Below are 15,576 nucleotides of genomic sequence, written 5' to 3' on the forward strand. Positions count from 1 at the left end.
TTTCTTCCAGAACAACCCAACTGAATTATTTATCTTTCATTTTACTTTTTAGAAAGATTGTTGAAAAGTGTCTCCTTAAATCACCTCTGTTGTTTCTAGGATGTAAACTTGTAAGACATTACACATCCTCTGCAGTACATAGACTACTAATGTTCCTCTTTATGTAGAGGGATTTAAATTGTTTTAATACTGTACATAAAGTTGCATAAGGCAGATAATTACAAATGTTAGAATGCCATTAAGATATTTTACAATAAGTTATGTAAAAAGCAAAAGGAAGTGTGAATCATTCAAGTCTGGGTTGTTAAGGAAAAAAAATAATTTTTTTTTTTGTAATTCTTAAAAACAGACTGTTTGCAGACCCTGGCATTCACTGATATCCATCTCAGTTCTGACAGATTCTGTCAACTAAACAAAGCTTAATAGGCCATGGCCTTATCTAGGAAAAGTTGCTTCTAATGTATATATGTTTTTGCTTTCCTGATTTTCAAATGACATTGCAAGCCCTTAATGACAAGCTTATGGCCTGCTGGAGGTCGTGTGCTTCAAATAAACCTGACAACCCTGCAATCTGAATGCCAATAACTGTTTGTGTCTTGCAGAGCGAGCATACAGTCTGCCCGAACAGTGCCGAGAGAAAAGGTACGGGTACTTGTCGCTCCCACGTTTTGAGGCACAGGGAGCAGGTCTGTGCAAGAATGCCATCTAGGGAGCAGAGCAGGGAAGAGGCCTCGGCATCCCTTTTAATGGGGTGTTTACCAGTGGTTCAGAGGGGTGCTCCCTGCCCAGGGGTTCTGTAAGCCCATGCCTAAACCCTGTGCTGAGCTCAGCCCGGCTCTCTCTGTGCTGTCCTCACTGTGCATGTCCTATCCACTGTAGGAACACCCAAAACACTGTAGTAAAAACAAGGGAGCTTTTGATACCAGCCATGATCTAGGCAAGCTTGTAACATATGGCACAACCAGAGCACTCCACCATCTAGTGTTACTCCTTTTTATAAACAGGGATTGCAGTCTTTTTAATAACGTCAGCTAAACCCACAGTAAAACATGTAATTGTAAATGTTGAGTGGAACAAGCACCATCCAGATTCTGCTGTGTTTTAAGGGACTGTTGCCACTGGTGTGAGGTGTTTTGACTGGTCTCTGTTTTAGGATTCAGGTGGAGGACTGGAATAAATATATTGTACCCTCAAAAAATGAGTCTGAAAAATGTAAAGTGAGTCGGACTTTCAGCTTTCTGATGAACAGAATGACCAGCACACGTAATAAGTGCAAGGTAATTTGGGATTTATGTTTATATTATTATGTATAATCATGTCACTATAATTAAATGAATTATAGATGAGAATCTGAATTTTTATGTAAGGATAAGTTGTTGTTTATTACAAAACCACGTTAGTAATAGGAAGAAACTTTTAACTTTATTTTTTAATTTTAAAACATACAGGATACCCTGAAACAGCCTCTGTATTAAAAACCAGCTGTCCTTTTAAACAATAGCCTTTGCTGAACCATATCAAGTATTTCCCTTGCCATTTTTTGATGTTATTAATAATCGCATTTGACAATTTTGCCAAAGTTTAAACGTATGACTTGCCTTTAAGAAATAATTTTCTTTGTTAAATGAAATTCAGAGGTATGGGCCTGTTCTTGCAATTACGCTCAATAAGTACATGAGTCTGTAACTTCTACATTGGCACGTAACCAGTTGAATTTGCCTTATTTGAAGTTAATGGGACTTCTTGCATGAGTAAATACTGCTTAGCATTAAAGAATTGCAGATTGGAGACCTGCACAGTCAAACACACATACTATGAAAGGTAGATTAGAGCACTTGTGGTTTAATTTTGAGACATCTGAAATTTAGATTAATGACGTCAATTAGCAACTTGAGAGATGGATTTGGCATACCGGATCTTTCTGGCTGGCCTTTTGGCAGTTTTGCAGGCTTTCTAGTACATCCTCCTGTGCCCCAGGATATCTGACTGTACGTGGATGTGAGTGGTTGGCTGAGGTGGTGTCTTCACAAGTGACAGAACTGGCTGCGAACATGTATGTCCGGTCCAGCAGCTGTACCAGCCTGTCTCCTAGAGAATGACTATCAGGGCTGCTCAGGGAAATGTATGCGCGCACCAACAGGAGTACTGTAAAAACAGGCAGAATTTATTAAATTCATTAACACTCATTAAAAATAGGTTATTTCTAATGACTGTTAAGATCTAAAGACAAGTAGTTTAAATTTACATAACTGCAGCTTTAACTGCAGAGGCACGAGTTTGCATGTATGCCTCAGGGAGATGTAGGCACTGATATTTGTTCGTATGTGCAGTGAGTCAATGATGCTTTCTAAATTTTATTTTCTGGCCCTTTCCTTTTTGCAGCTTTATAAATGTATTTCTGCCAGTCTTCCTTGATAATCTTGCTGGCTTAGCTGCCAGTGAAAGCAATGCCTGCATCATTTTAGGACTTCAGCAATGTTGGATGTAATAATATACTGTACTGTTACAAGTCTTCCAGAGCATAAATATTTTATAATCATTTGTTTTTAAAAGTGAATGCGTTAGTGTTTTTAAGATTGAATCAGTTAATCTTCTTTTCTAATATCCCTTTTTTTACTTTTTTCCTGCCTGTGCTCCTGGGGATGAAGACAAAAAATAAAGATACCAAAGACAAAGAGAAATTGAGTAGGCACAATTTTACAAACGGGACTTTCTCAAGAGTTGTCCCATGTATGGCCTGTGAAAAAGCCCTCCTAGGAAAGGAGTCACTGCAGTGCTCCTGTAAGTAGTTGCTGGCTTTCGTGTGTGATATTACAGTGTTCTGAATCCTGCTTTGGGATCCTGGTTCAGTGTTTTGTAGAAACCTTGCATAGATTTGGATGTACCTGGTTTATGTAACAAGCTGAGGTTGGCGAGGCAGTGGGAGGAAGGATGGCAAGTGACAGCTTCAGAAAGGGACCACAACCCTCTCCTAGCCCCAGCACATTAAGCAGAAACTGCTTCCTAGCCAGGGGCTGTAACATCAAAGCATCCTAAGGGCCATTTTAGTAAGTGGGCATGGAGAAGGGGAAAAAGTGAAGCCTCAAGGTAACATTTTCTGTGGGCTGGGGATCCTGATGGGCGCCAGGCTTTGAATCATGCCTTCTCTTTCAGATTGCAATGTGATTGTGCATAAGAGCTGCAAGGAGTGTGCTCCTGTGTGCACCAAGGTAACTTCCTATACCACACTGTTTTTACTACAGCATATCTGCTTTCCAAGGGGTCTAGAAACATCATGAAGGAAAAAAAGGAAGTACACAACAGCCTGCCCAGACCCAGTGTCGGTATGGAAAGGGCTGCAAGGGTGTCAAAATGTCTAATGAGAGCAACGGAGCAAGTTGAACAACAGTTTGTAGAAGAGAGTCAAAAATGCATATAAAGAGATACTTGGATTTTTGAAGAGTTGCAAGGTCCTATTGTGAAATGGTGTGCCTGGACGAATACAGAAAGGGATTAAAAAGAAAGGCTTCTCAAAACTACAGATATCCCCTTGTGTATGAAGTGGCATCCCCTATGTTTCAAATAATGGAAAGCAGAGATGGAAGGGACTCTGGGAGGTGACCTGGTCCATTTCCTTACCCTCAGGCAGGCTGACTTCTAGGTAACAATTGGGCAGATGTTTGTCTGACCTGTTCTGGAAAATCTCTGGAGGAGGACTCCACAGCCTGCCTAGGCAGTTGCTCCTAGTGTTCAGCTACCGCTGCTGACAAGGCAAAATCAGTGCTAGAGCTGATGGATACTGTCTCCTTATAAGTAGTATCATGGTGAGGTTATCATGTCACAGAAGTTGTTTTCAAGAATAGATGTGTAAGGCTTCTACCCTCAGGGAATAAAATGGGACTTGAGAGAAGTGTGCCACAGCAATACAAGCCTTTTTTCAAATTAGTGGTGTGTGTCTTTCAGGTGTAGCTGAGTTTTGCATCATGGTGGCTTGTAGGGAGAAAATGTTCCCATACAGACCCTTGAGGGTAAACAAGCCTTAAATTGGACATAAGTCAGGTGTTTTTATTTATTTTGGTTATAGGTGTCATGTCATAGCCTTGCACAAATTTCTGGGCAACTTTAGGGCATTAGGAACTGGTAGTTTTAATTACTGGGATTGGTGGGATATTTGTCAATAGGAGACAAGAGTCCCCACCACCCCTGACTCCTCTCAACAATAATGAGGTGCAGAAAGTGTTCACTGACTCACCTCGAGTGAAATACATGCCTAAGCATAGCAGGCTTTTTCTACAGGTTTTGCAAAAGTCCACTTTGGAAGGGGGATTGATTCTGCCCCTGGTACCCAGGCTTCCTCAGGTAATGCCCTACCACAGGTGCTTCAAGCTTATTTGAATATAAAGCCCTAAATGTGAACTCCTTTTCTTGCAACTTTCACAGGCAATATTCATATAGGGAAAGTAGAATCCTGTAACTCAGTGACTTGGTTTCAAATAAACAGATTCGGTTTTGTGTTGTAGTACAACTAGTACTCGGAATACTACTCGGAATATTGTTATCTACCAATAACTTGGATTGACTGGTTATTGGTAGAAATTAGGACCATAATTTAGGACTGTTTTCTTGAAGTCCTTTTGTGTGATGATATATGGCACTGAATTACTGACTTGACTTCTGTGTGTTATCAGCTATGATTTCATGGCAATTTAAAAAAATTCTTCTTTTTCTAGAAATCCCAGGAGAGATACCATAATAAAAACAAACCCCAAGCTGTTGTAACAAGTAAGTTAGGTGTAAACCTAGCACTTCTAAGTTAAGCCTTGGTTAAAAATCATGGGACTGACAACGTGAAATTTACTACATCATTTTTGTGTGTCTATTTCTCATTTCAGTATCTGTAAGAAAGTGTGTGTGTCTCTAATATGAGTAGGATTTTTTAAGAGATGGCTGTTGAATTAACTCATCTTCTACTGAAATGTTTTACTACATTTTGTTTTGAGTGAGAATGAAAATCAAAAGTAGACAGTTCTGTCGTGCTTTTGAGTATGTAATTTACTGTATGCACATATATTTGCATGTTCTATGTTCAGGTTGCGACGCTAGAGTGTATATGATTTGAGATTGTTTTCTTATCAGTAATATCCATGGTGGAGCTATTCCACTTTGCCTACAGGCTTATCCTTATTTTCCATCGGAGACCATCACGGTCTTGTACCATGGCAAGCGGACACTCTTGATACCCAGTATAGATCTGTATGAACACCAGATGGCATTTCACAGTATAACAGTGCTGTTGATGACATACTCTACATTGTTTGTCAAAATAATGTGTTGTGCTTTGCCTCACAGATTCCCTGCCTGGAGATGTTTCACAGACAGTGCGTTCTTCTTCGTCTGTGCCTATCGGACTGTCTGCTGGACGGAGGGAAGCCTTACAACAGTCCCACTTCTTGTCCAAAAGTGTCCCCAGTGCCAGTTTTGAAAGGTAGAGGGCAGCTGCTGGGGGGCTATGCTAAATATATCATTCAGCATTTTTGAGAAAATTGAAAACATTAAATAAATGTGGGATTTTTTTTTCTGCTGTAGAAGATCTACACCATTTTCTGAACAAGACTCTGAGACTAGCACCTGGAGGTCCAAGTCACGGTCTGAAGAAATGTTACAAGCATTAGGGACCTTTTCTCCAATGGAACCTTTTATGATAGAAGGTGAGAAGTATTGTAGAGATACTGTATTTTATAACCTGCATTGGAAAGTGCAAAATAGAAAAACTCCTTAGTTGATATAGGAAGCCATTTCAGCTGCTAAAAGAAGAGCACCTGTTTTTTATAATTATAATCGTGTCTGCATTAAAATACCATCAGACACAGTAGTCTTAAAATACAACTTTTCCTTTCTTCCTTGTAACTGTCTTTTTGATAATGTACAGAATATTTTTGTATGGTGTTATCATTTTAAAGTAACAGGGATAAATGTATTCAGCATCCTTGCAGAACCAGAACAGCACTATACTTTTATTCTGCACTTGTCTTAATCATGTCCATTGACAGTGTACATTGCAAGACACAAACCTACATCACTTGTATTTCCTCAGTAGCCCCGAAATACTACCTCTCACTGGTGAACTGCTCTCCTAAAATGGCTACATATCCTTGTGAGGTGAATAGAAACAGGCTTTTTCTGTAGCTAGGTGTGAGACTGAATTTCAAACTTAAGGGCATTCACTCACAAAGGATGGTGCAGATATCTCTGACTGGACATCTGCAAAATGGCCAATGCCCCTCCAACACCAGAGCTACCTTTGAAAATATTGGGTTTTATTTTTAAATTCTAGAAAGTTTTGTCAAGCGAAGAAGTATAAAAAGGATTTAATCTGAGAAAAGAAGGGTGGGTTTTTTGTTCTCCTCCCCTTCTGTCACATTTGGATTTCAACACTTTGGTAATGACAGCTGGCAAGCTTCTCTGTTGTAAAGCCACTGCCAGTGTTTGCAGAAGCTTTGTCTAAAGTTCATCCCTGTGATGTGTTCTCCTTTCTATATGAATAAATCTGCATGTGCAAGGGGACTTCCTTTACTGTTCGTATGCCTGGTGTTAATGAGATACATGTTTTGTTGTAGATGATGTGGATTTGTCTCAGTGGACTGATCTCTGCATAGATGCACAAGAGTTTGAGGCAGAGTCCTGGAGTCTTGTTGTGGATCCAGTGTTCTGCAGCAAGCAAGAAAAGGATGTTACCAAGAGGCAGGATGTAATTTTTGGTCAGTATTTCAAAGCTTCATATAGGTTTAAAAACAATTTGGCATAGAAAATACAGAGGGAACCTACACATTTTATGCCCAGAAGAATGAATACTTCAACTCAGAATAATAAGGAGGTTCAAAGAACATTTTTGTCACAAATTACAATGTCTCCTAGACCTAAGGAGATGGAGAGTAGTGATTACCAGAGACATGTCTACTCTGTTCACAGAACAGTTGAGGTTGGAAGGGACCTCATCCAATCCCCAGCTCAAGCAGTTGCAACCCCAGCCTGTTCAGTGGGGTACAGTTGAGAGAACTGTGCCAGAGCCAGATAAATTAAGCCTGCCTGCTGATGTAGTCTATTAGGTTTGAGGTTCACACAGAAAAAATGATGATGACTGTATATTTGAGAGTTGCTAAAGTCTATCTTAGAGGGTGTGCAACATGTTCAGGTGATTACTGTACTATGCTGTTTTCTTTTATACTGCAGAGCTGATGCAAACAGAAGCACATCACATCCATACCCTGTTCATTATGTCTGAAATATTCAGGAGAGGGATGAAGGAAGAACTGCAGCTGGACCACAGCACAGTGGACAGAATATTCCCCTGCTTAGATGAGTTACTGCAGATGCATAGGCAATTCTTCTGCAGAATGAAGGAGAGACGGCAGGAATCATGTGAGACGGGAAGCGAACGTAATTTTGTCATCAGCAGAATTGGAGACATCCTTGTGCAGCAGGTAGAGGCATCAGTTCTGTTAATCCTTTCTGTACTCAAGCTTCACAAATGAAAGGATTATTGACTTTAAAGCTATGGTTGCCTCATAAAATTCAAAGACTGTCCCCTTTAGATTACTGCAGGGTAAAATAGCAATGAGAGAAAATCAGAACTGACAAGTAACTGCGGTGAACTTGGGATGAACTTCTACCTATATGGTACAAGTGATGAGGAGAGTGATGAATTTTGTCCTGTTCACAGTAGAAGGCTGCTGCCATCATACCATGGACTACAAAAAATGGAAGCAATGGATTCACTTTTCTAATAACTGAGCAGAGGTGTGAAGAATTGACTGATGATGGAAAAGAAACTATCTGTTAATTTCTTGTAGCAATCTGGCATGGTGCATCTTAAGCTGCTGCTCACCAGAGAAGGGGTGGTCACAGTGTGTTTATGGTGACTGTAGAACAATAAGTAACTGCTTGCTGGTCAGTTCCTTGCAATCAGGAGTGTGGCTTTTCACCTTTGGTCAGTCAGTTTTCACTCCACTGAAATAAAGAAGCTGAACCATTACCTTGTCTAGAAGTGGTGTGGAGATCAGACAAATGCAAATAAGGCTGAAAGGGGTTGTGTCTGCAAAGAGGTGAATGAAATGCTGTTGTAATGATTATTCTAGCTGTTATTGGCAAGACTGTAGTGGAGGTCACTTGTGCTCTCTAGAGCCTACATTCCTCTTCTTGCTCCTAAAAACAGCTAGCCTGTTTTCATTCTGTGGTGACAGGCCCTGTTAGCAAAATTCAGAGAACTTGAGAAATAGGTAGCAGAAAAGGTCTGTATTTGTACAGAATAGATTAATTAAAGGTATACGCTTTCCTGTTAGGTGCAATGTTGAGCACGACTGACTTACTAATTTATTCAGTTTTCAGAGGAAAATGCAACTAAAATGAAGAAAATATACGGAGAGTTTTGCAGCCATCAGAAAGAAGCTGTTAATCTCTTCAAAGAGTTGCAACAAAACAAGAAGTTCCAGAATTTCATTAAAGTAAGTTTATATGGGAACGTAATCACTATTGACAGAATGCTCAGGAAAATGAAACATAGATTTTACTTAGATTTAGGATAGAAATTATATTCAGTAACTCACTTTTAATAGCTAATAAAAATGGGAAAGTTTTTTCCTCCTTAACCAGTGAGCTGATAAATTATTTTTTTTTTCTTTCAAATTTTAGAAAGCTTTGGCATCCAGTGTGTATTACACACATGTTCCTGTTATAGTACACCTCATCCCTCAGGGCAGCAACTGTTCCTTGAGGATGGTTCAGATAATGCAGCATTTTGTTTTACCTTATTCTAATGCATTTAAATCATATTTCTTATTAGTCAATTGGTGCTGTAATATGCATTTACTACTTAAGGTATATATTTATATCTGTGCAGCTGAGAAATAGTAACCTGTTGGCACGACGCCGAGGAATCCCTGAGTGCATTTTGCTCGTCACCCAGCGAATCACCAAATACCCTGTTCTGGTTGAAAGGATATTGCAATACTCAAAAGGTGAATAAAAGCTTAAGTGTTGCTTCATGTCTGGAATCCTAGCATGTTTCTAACATAAGAAATATGCACTGCTACAATATAGCAAAGACGGAATTCACAGGGCAATGCAAGTATCTACTGTTCAGGTACATGTCACCTAAACAGGGTGTCTGGTGTATGTAGTCTTTCTCAAAGCTGGGCTGTGAAGATTTCCAACATTCCAGCCCAGTGAGCCATAGAAGTCCAGAAGAGCATACTTATTTTAGGAGAAGATCTTGAAAACTTGAATGACTTCTGGAATTCTGTAGAGCACTTTAGAAACACTAATAGCTTACAGATATGGCTCCCCAAATAGTCAATAAATGAGCATTGTAGAAAGTTGCATATCTAAATGCAAACCCTTTGTGTTTGCAGTCCTTTTTCAAGGGTTTTTTTTTCACTTAGCCAGAAGAGTAAATGCTACATTATTTACTTAGCCAGTAAATCTTTTTTAAATGCTAACAGCTCATAAATATGTCAGAAGCTATTCAATATGGTTTTTTGACCAATTAATAAATCTGAGGTATATGTCATCTTTTAATAGGCAAGTCAAACAAAGGTAGATGCCTCTAATATTTCTAGTAAATTAATTGCCAGGTTCAATTTAAAATGACATATTTATCAATTTAAGCTTTGCATTATGTTGATTTTTCCCAGAAATTAAAGAATGATATCTGCTCTTGAATATGCTGACTACTATCATGTTTATTTTTTGTTTCATCCAGAAGGAACAGAGGAACATAAAGACTTGTGCAAAGCCCTTCGTCTAATTAAGGACATGATTGCAGCAGTAGATTTTAAAGTGAACGAATATGAGAAAAAGCAAAAGCTGCTGGAAATTCTCAGTAGAACTGAAAACAAAACATATACAAAGCTGAAAAACGGCCATATTTTTAGGAAGCAAGACTTGATGAGGAAAGAGAGGGTACTTCTTCATGAAGGTTTAGTGTACTGGAAGACGGCGACTGGTCGTTTCAAAGGTATTCCATCTGAGCAGTAAAGTCTAACTTTTTATTTACAAATAATGTATCTTGTTTGGTTTAAGAATGAAAATACTTTATTACGTTGTATTGCAAACACAAATTCCTGAGGTAATGATATTGAGAATATACCACTATATGCTAGAAGACTAGTTCCAGAAGCTGCTGTGGTTTGCGGGTAATCCACTATACACCTGGGTAAGAAGACAAGTTCACATACAAAGCCATCAGCTGCATTTCTTCTTCGAGTCCCCTGCTTTTAGTTCATTGGTTTGCAGTTTCATCCCATAACATAGAGTCTTGACTTGTACATTTATATTTTTCACAGTACTGGCCATTTAAAGGAATACATGAAGAATCACATGCTATTCTTCAGCGGTAGTGGGACATCCTGGAGCTGTATTTGGCTGGAGGATGATTTCTGCATGCAAACCCAGAATTTGATTTTTGGTGTTAATCACATGTAGGAGTTGAGTTTTTTGGGACTTACTAATATTTGCTGTACAACTTTATAAAGCTGTCTGCATTGTTATTCCAGAAATACTTTAACCAGTGTAATACTGTGCTGTAAGTATATGTTACAGCATAGGCAAAGCAAAATTTATGTGGGATAGTCTTTGCAGGGTGCCCGTGAGTGGTCTGGGGAGACTGTACTAATGTTGGAGCGAGGATTTCTTCTTTCTGTGGGCCAGTGCTCCAGCACAGTGCTGCAGAAGGGGAAAAGCAGGAAGCGTGGTCTTTCCTGGGAGATACAAAGTGAAGGCTTGCAGCTGCTTCATGCAGATCGTAGGCTAATCCAGACATTTCCTGTTCAGTTTACTGTAGGATTCTGTGGGATATTTATTGATCAGGGCTTCTCCCTTTTTAAAGGTAAAAGAAGAAATTAACTATAATTGTAATAACTTTAAAAAACACTTTCCTTTTCTCATTTTAAGACACTTTAGCTCTGCTTCTAACTGATGTGCTACTGTTCTTACAAGAAAAAGATCAAAAATACATCTTTGCAGCTGTTGTAAGTATATTATCAGAAATTCGTATATACATGTTGCAGTCTTATTTGTATGTTTCTCAAAGATTTGGTCCTTTTCTAGGTTCTTCCCACATAATGTTTTTTTTTACTAAAATCCTGGTAGTGTATTCAGAACAGTAATATGCCAGTATATGGAAAATTAAGTTTTTATCAAAATTAAATAATTTTTTGAGGAAGAAAAATGAAAATAACAGAATTATTTTTTTAGTGTCATGCCTCATCTGATTATGAAGGCAGGAAGCAGAGCAGGCTCTTCTAATTATCTAAAATAAATTTTAACTTCTGGTTCTGTAAAACAAAACAGAAGAATACTTTTAACTGCAAATGTAGTAGTAAACACATATAAAATGTATGAAAGGTCACGGAGAGAAGTTCCCAAACTATATAAATATAAACACCATATGGATACTGTGTCTCAGTATCATTGAGCCTCTGGGATTTACTTTTTAGCACATTCTCCGTGCTTTACTTGTTCATAAATACTATAATGTATTTTAAAAAAATAGTTTAAAATTATGTCTGAATACTCAGGCACTTACACCTGGCAAGAACACACATAGTCTGTCTATACCAGGGCTAGAATTAGTCCAACTAATTGAAAAATCGTGCTCTTCTAGAAGTGTGGTGTTTTATAAGAGAGTAATTTGTTGTTTGCATGTGCTGTGACTGTTTTCCCCAGGACCAGAAGCCTTCTGTTATCTCCCTTCAGAGGCTCATAGTAAGAGAAGTAGCCAATGAAGAAAGGGGGATGTTTCTGATTAGTGCTTCATCTGCAGGGCCTGAGATGTATGAGGTTCATACCAGCTCCAAGGAGGAACGTAACAACTGGATGAGGCATATTCAAGATGCAGTGGAAAGGTAGAGGAAAAGGCTTTGAGTTTTCATCCTGGTAGTCCAAAGCAGACAGGAAGTCGGTTAGATACTTGTGGCAGTGTGCTCTGTGTTCTGCATTGCACTGGATCCATCCTGTGAGGCCGGGTTTTCCTCTGAGCTGAGGATTCACAGACCCCAAAACCTCACCATCACTTCTGCCAATCTTCCCATGTTACTTCTGGTTTCCCACTGAATAAGCAGACCCTTCCCGCTCCCCACTAGATGTCCTTACCAGCCACTGTAAGCTTCCCTTGCCTTTGCCTTTGGCACTGGATGCTTTCCAGAGTCCTGCAGGTGTCCTTATAACCATTTTGGGGAAATCCCCAATCATGCCTGTTATCTTGGTGTCAGCTCCTTAAGACTGGCAGGGAAAGCATTGCTTATCATGGGGCCCAAGCTTATGCTTAGCACAGCAAACCTGTGTGAGGGCCAGCCACCCATTCGCTGCACGATGCAGCCGTACCAGAATTAAAAGGAGTCCTTCAGTCTGGTTTGTGTCCAGTTACTGCTTTTTAAAGGAGACAAATGACATGCTTCTGGATTGTAGCAAAATTGGTGTTGATGTTGTGTTCTGTTTATTATGAACACAACACTGTACTGAAGATGAATATATGACATGCAGGTTTTGCTTCATCCATCTTTGTCTTTCATCTTTGAAGTTGTCCAGAGGAAGAAGAAGAAGGAAAAATGAATGAATCTGATGAGGACAGACGTATTGCTGAGGCCAAAGCATCCAGAATTCAGAAATGTCAAGGTGCGGTACTTTTCCTACCACTCTGATTGCTCTGAGGATGAATAATGCACCCATACTGGCTGGTGGGTTCATAGTGGCTTGATAGATAGGGTCACAGCAGAGAAAGCTGGGGTGGTCTGGTTGATAATGTGAATTTATTGAAAGAGAACCATTTTTTTCCAAACAGTTTATATTTTTGCTACATTACTGTGAGTACGAAAGAAAAAGAAAAATGGATGCTTTCAGAATGAACACTGAATTTCCCAGACTGGCATCAGGGGCAGGTAGTTCCCTGTTGTGGAAATACCTCAAATATTCTGTAATTGTATGGCTTTGTGCTTGTTTATGGCATTTCATCCTTTGCTGCTATTATTTTTGTCTGAAAATATAGCTGATAGGGATAAATCCTGCTTCTTTAGTTCCCCTGCACCTAACTTCCACATCTTTATACTGCTGCGAGGAGAGAAATTTCAGCAATGTCCTTCCTGTAGAGAGCCACGAGGAAGGGCACCCTCCACTGAGAGCAGGTGTTCTTTGACGTTGAGTCACTGAATCAGTGTATCTTCTGGCTGCATGAGCCAAAAGCTTCCAGCACTGAACATTGTGAGTGCAAAGGGAGGTAGCTGAGGGCCCCAGAGCACAGCCAACGCCATCTCATTAGGGCAGGGCACTGGCCTGGCCCTCTGCCAGGGTCTGTGCCAGCTTTCATTAGGATAGACTACAGGATGATTTTGGTTCCTCGCCACTTAAAAAAAGCCTAGCTTGGGTTGGCAATGTCTGTGTGGTGTAAGGATTAGAGGAGTGAATGAGGAACATGCTTTACCTGCAGGATAAAAAAAAAATTAATGCAGTGTTCAATTTTGGTTGACAGAATCACTGAGTAACCAGGACCAGCAGATCTGTAGTTATTTGGAAGAGAAGTTGCATATCTATGCAGAATTGGGAGATATGAGTGGGTTTGAGGATGTTCATATAGAACCTCACCTGCTTGTCAAACCTGATTCTGGAGAAACACCACAGGCTGCTTCATTGCTGGCAGCAGCACTCAGAGAAGGTGAGTTTGTATGGGAAGAGTGGACCAGTGGCTCTTCACGTGGGCAGATATTTCAAGAGTAAACTGCAGATGACATTGGCAGGTCTGCCAAGAAACACCTGCCAATTGCTGTAGGAGCCATGTTTTTTCTGTATACCACCTAACAGAGAGATAATAGCCTTGTGCTACCTACAGTGCTGTGCTCCGAAGGAAGGGAATGGTATTTGTGGTTACCTTGCCTAGTTGGAAGTTCAGCTAAACTCCTGCTAAACTCCACTGAAAAGAGTCCAGGTAAACTGAGCCATATTCAGGATGAGGCATATCATCTTTGAGAAGGACTACAAGATTTTAGCATCACCTAGATTGAGAGCTGTGGGCTAATAACAACATTTCAACTGATGGAGCAGTGAAGGTTGGTCTCCATCATCATTATGAAGTCAGAGCATTTTACTGATAAAATTGATAAAACTTGGGTAGAGAATATAAGTCAGTCATGCAATAGTAAATGCCATTATAGCTAAAATGGCAGACTGTACTTAACACATCTTATTCTGTCCACTTTTAATTTTCTGTTTCTGTAATGCTAATGTTGATGTTGATAATTTCTTGGACTTTTCAGCACACTGTAAGGAACTTACAATTGCTTACACTGTAGGCAATTCATGGGGATCATTTTCCAGAACAAAAATAGTAAGTCCCTGAGCTAATAGCAGACTCTGTAGGAATAAAGCATTGCTTAGAGTAGAGAAGTATAGAACTAGGGACTGCTTAAGCAAATAGGATATACACAAATCCATGAGATGAGATAAATCCAAGGCTGCTCAGGAAGCTAGCCAATGTCATTGTGAGGCTGCTTTCTATCATCTTTGAAAGGTCACAGTGATCAGGAGAGGTTCCTGATGACTTGAAGAAGGCAAGCATCACATTCCCTCTTCAAGAAGGAATATATAGGGAACTACAAAGTAGTCAGTCTCACTGCTGTCTCTGAGATGGAGCAAATCCTCCTGGAAGCCATTTCCAAGAACTTGAAGGACAAGAAGATGACCGGGAACAGCCAGCATCAAGGGCAAATCACGTCAGACCAGCCTGAGGAGGGCAGTGCATGTTGCTTACCTTGACTTTTGCAAGGCCTTCAACACTGTCTGCACTGGCTGTAGTATCCTTACAGCTGAATTGGTGAGATGCAGACTGCATAACTGGGTAGAAAATTGGCTGGACTTCTGGGCTGAAAAGATCATGATCAGTGATACGGTATCTAGCTGGCAACATGTTATTAGGGGTTTCCCTTAGGGGTGGATCCTGAGACCAACACTGTTCAACATATTTATTAATGAAGTTAACCAAGGGATAGAGTACACTCTTAGCAAATTCATGGCTGTCGCCAGATGAGGAGGGCTCATCAATGTGCTGGAGAGACCGCTACAGCCTGGGAAAAGAGCTAAGCGAAACCCCTAAAAGTTCAACAAAGACAAGTGCAAAGTTGTGCATCTGGCATGGAGTAATCCAATGTGTTGGTACAGGCTGGACGCTGACTAGTTAGAAAATAGCTTTGCAGAAGTTGATCTGGGGGTCATACTCAACAGGAGGTTGTCCATGAGGCAGCCATGTGCTCTTGTGGCAGAGAAGGCCAACTGCCTCCCAGGCTGCTGCATTAGGATAGTTGCTAGCAGGTCAAGGGAGGCTCACCCCTGGTGAGTCCTATCTGGAGTGTCATGACTAGTGCTGGGCTTCCCTGGGCAAGAGAGGCATTGACAAACTGGAGCAAATCCAATGAAGGATACCGAGATGACCAGGGAGCTGGCACACATGATACCTGAGGTAGCTGGTCTGTTCAGCCTTGAGAGACAAAGGCTTCATGGGATGTCATTGCTGTCCTCAGCTGCATAACAGGAGGATACAGAGAAGCCAGATTTTTT

General features: G+C 40.2%; 1 protein-coding gene across 11 annotated transcripts in view; it reads left to right on the forward strand.

Moving 5' to 3' along the window:
- ARHGEF28 (Rho guanine nucleotide exchange factor 28) overlaps positions 1-15,576 on the forward strand; it is a 130,414-nt gene that overhangs the window by 87,818 nt on the left and 27,020 nt on the right. For all 11 annotated transcript variants that reach the window (XM_075078226.1, XM_075078230.1, XM_075078228.1 and 8 more), the window contains 16 exons: positions 603-642; positions 1,154-1,277; positions 2,649-2,781; positions 3,154-3,209; positions 4,710-4,761; positions 5,329-5,464; positions 5,566-5,687; positions 6,597-6,737; positions 7,210-7,460; positions 8,358-8,480; positions 8,876-8,993; positions 9,737-9,991; positions 10,927-11,003; positions 11,701-11,879; positions 12,554-12,648; positions 13,499-13,681. In XM_075078226.1, the coding sequence (XP_074934327.1) occupies positions 603-642; positions 1,154-1,277; positions 2,649-2,781; positions 3,154-3,209; positions 4,710-4,761; positions 5,329-5,464; positions 5,566-5,687; positions 6,597-6,737; positions 7,210-7,460; positions 8,358-8,480; positions 8,876-8,993; positions 9,737-9,991; positions 10,927-11,003; positions 11,701-11,879; positions 12,554-12,648; positions 13,499-13,681 (2,085 nt within the window). The remainder of the gene's footprint in view (positions 1-602; positions 643-1,153; positions 1,278-2,648; positions 2,782-3,153; positions 3,210-4,709; positions 4,762-5,328; positions 5,465-5,565; positions 5,688-6,596; positions 6,738-7,209; positions 7,461-8,357; positions 8,481-8,875; positions 8,994-9,736; positions 9,992-10,926; positions 11,004-11,700; positions 11,880-12,553; positions 12,649-13,498; positions 13,682-15,576) is intronic.

This window comes from Phalacrocorax aristotelis, chromosome Z (assembly GCF_949628215.1).
Source record: "Phalacrocorax aristotelis chromosome Z, bGulAri2.1, whole genome shotgun sequence".
Taxonomy (NCBI): Eukaryota; Metazoa; Chordata; class Aves; order Suliformes; family Phalacrocoracidae; genus Phalacrocorax; species Phalacrocorax aristotelis.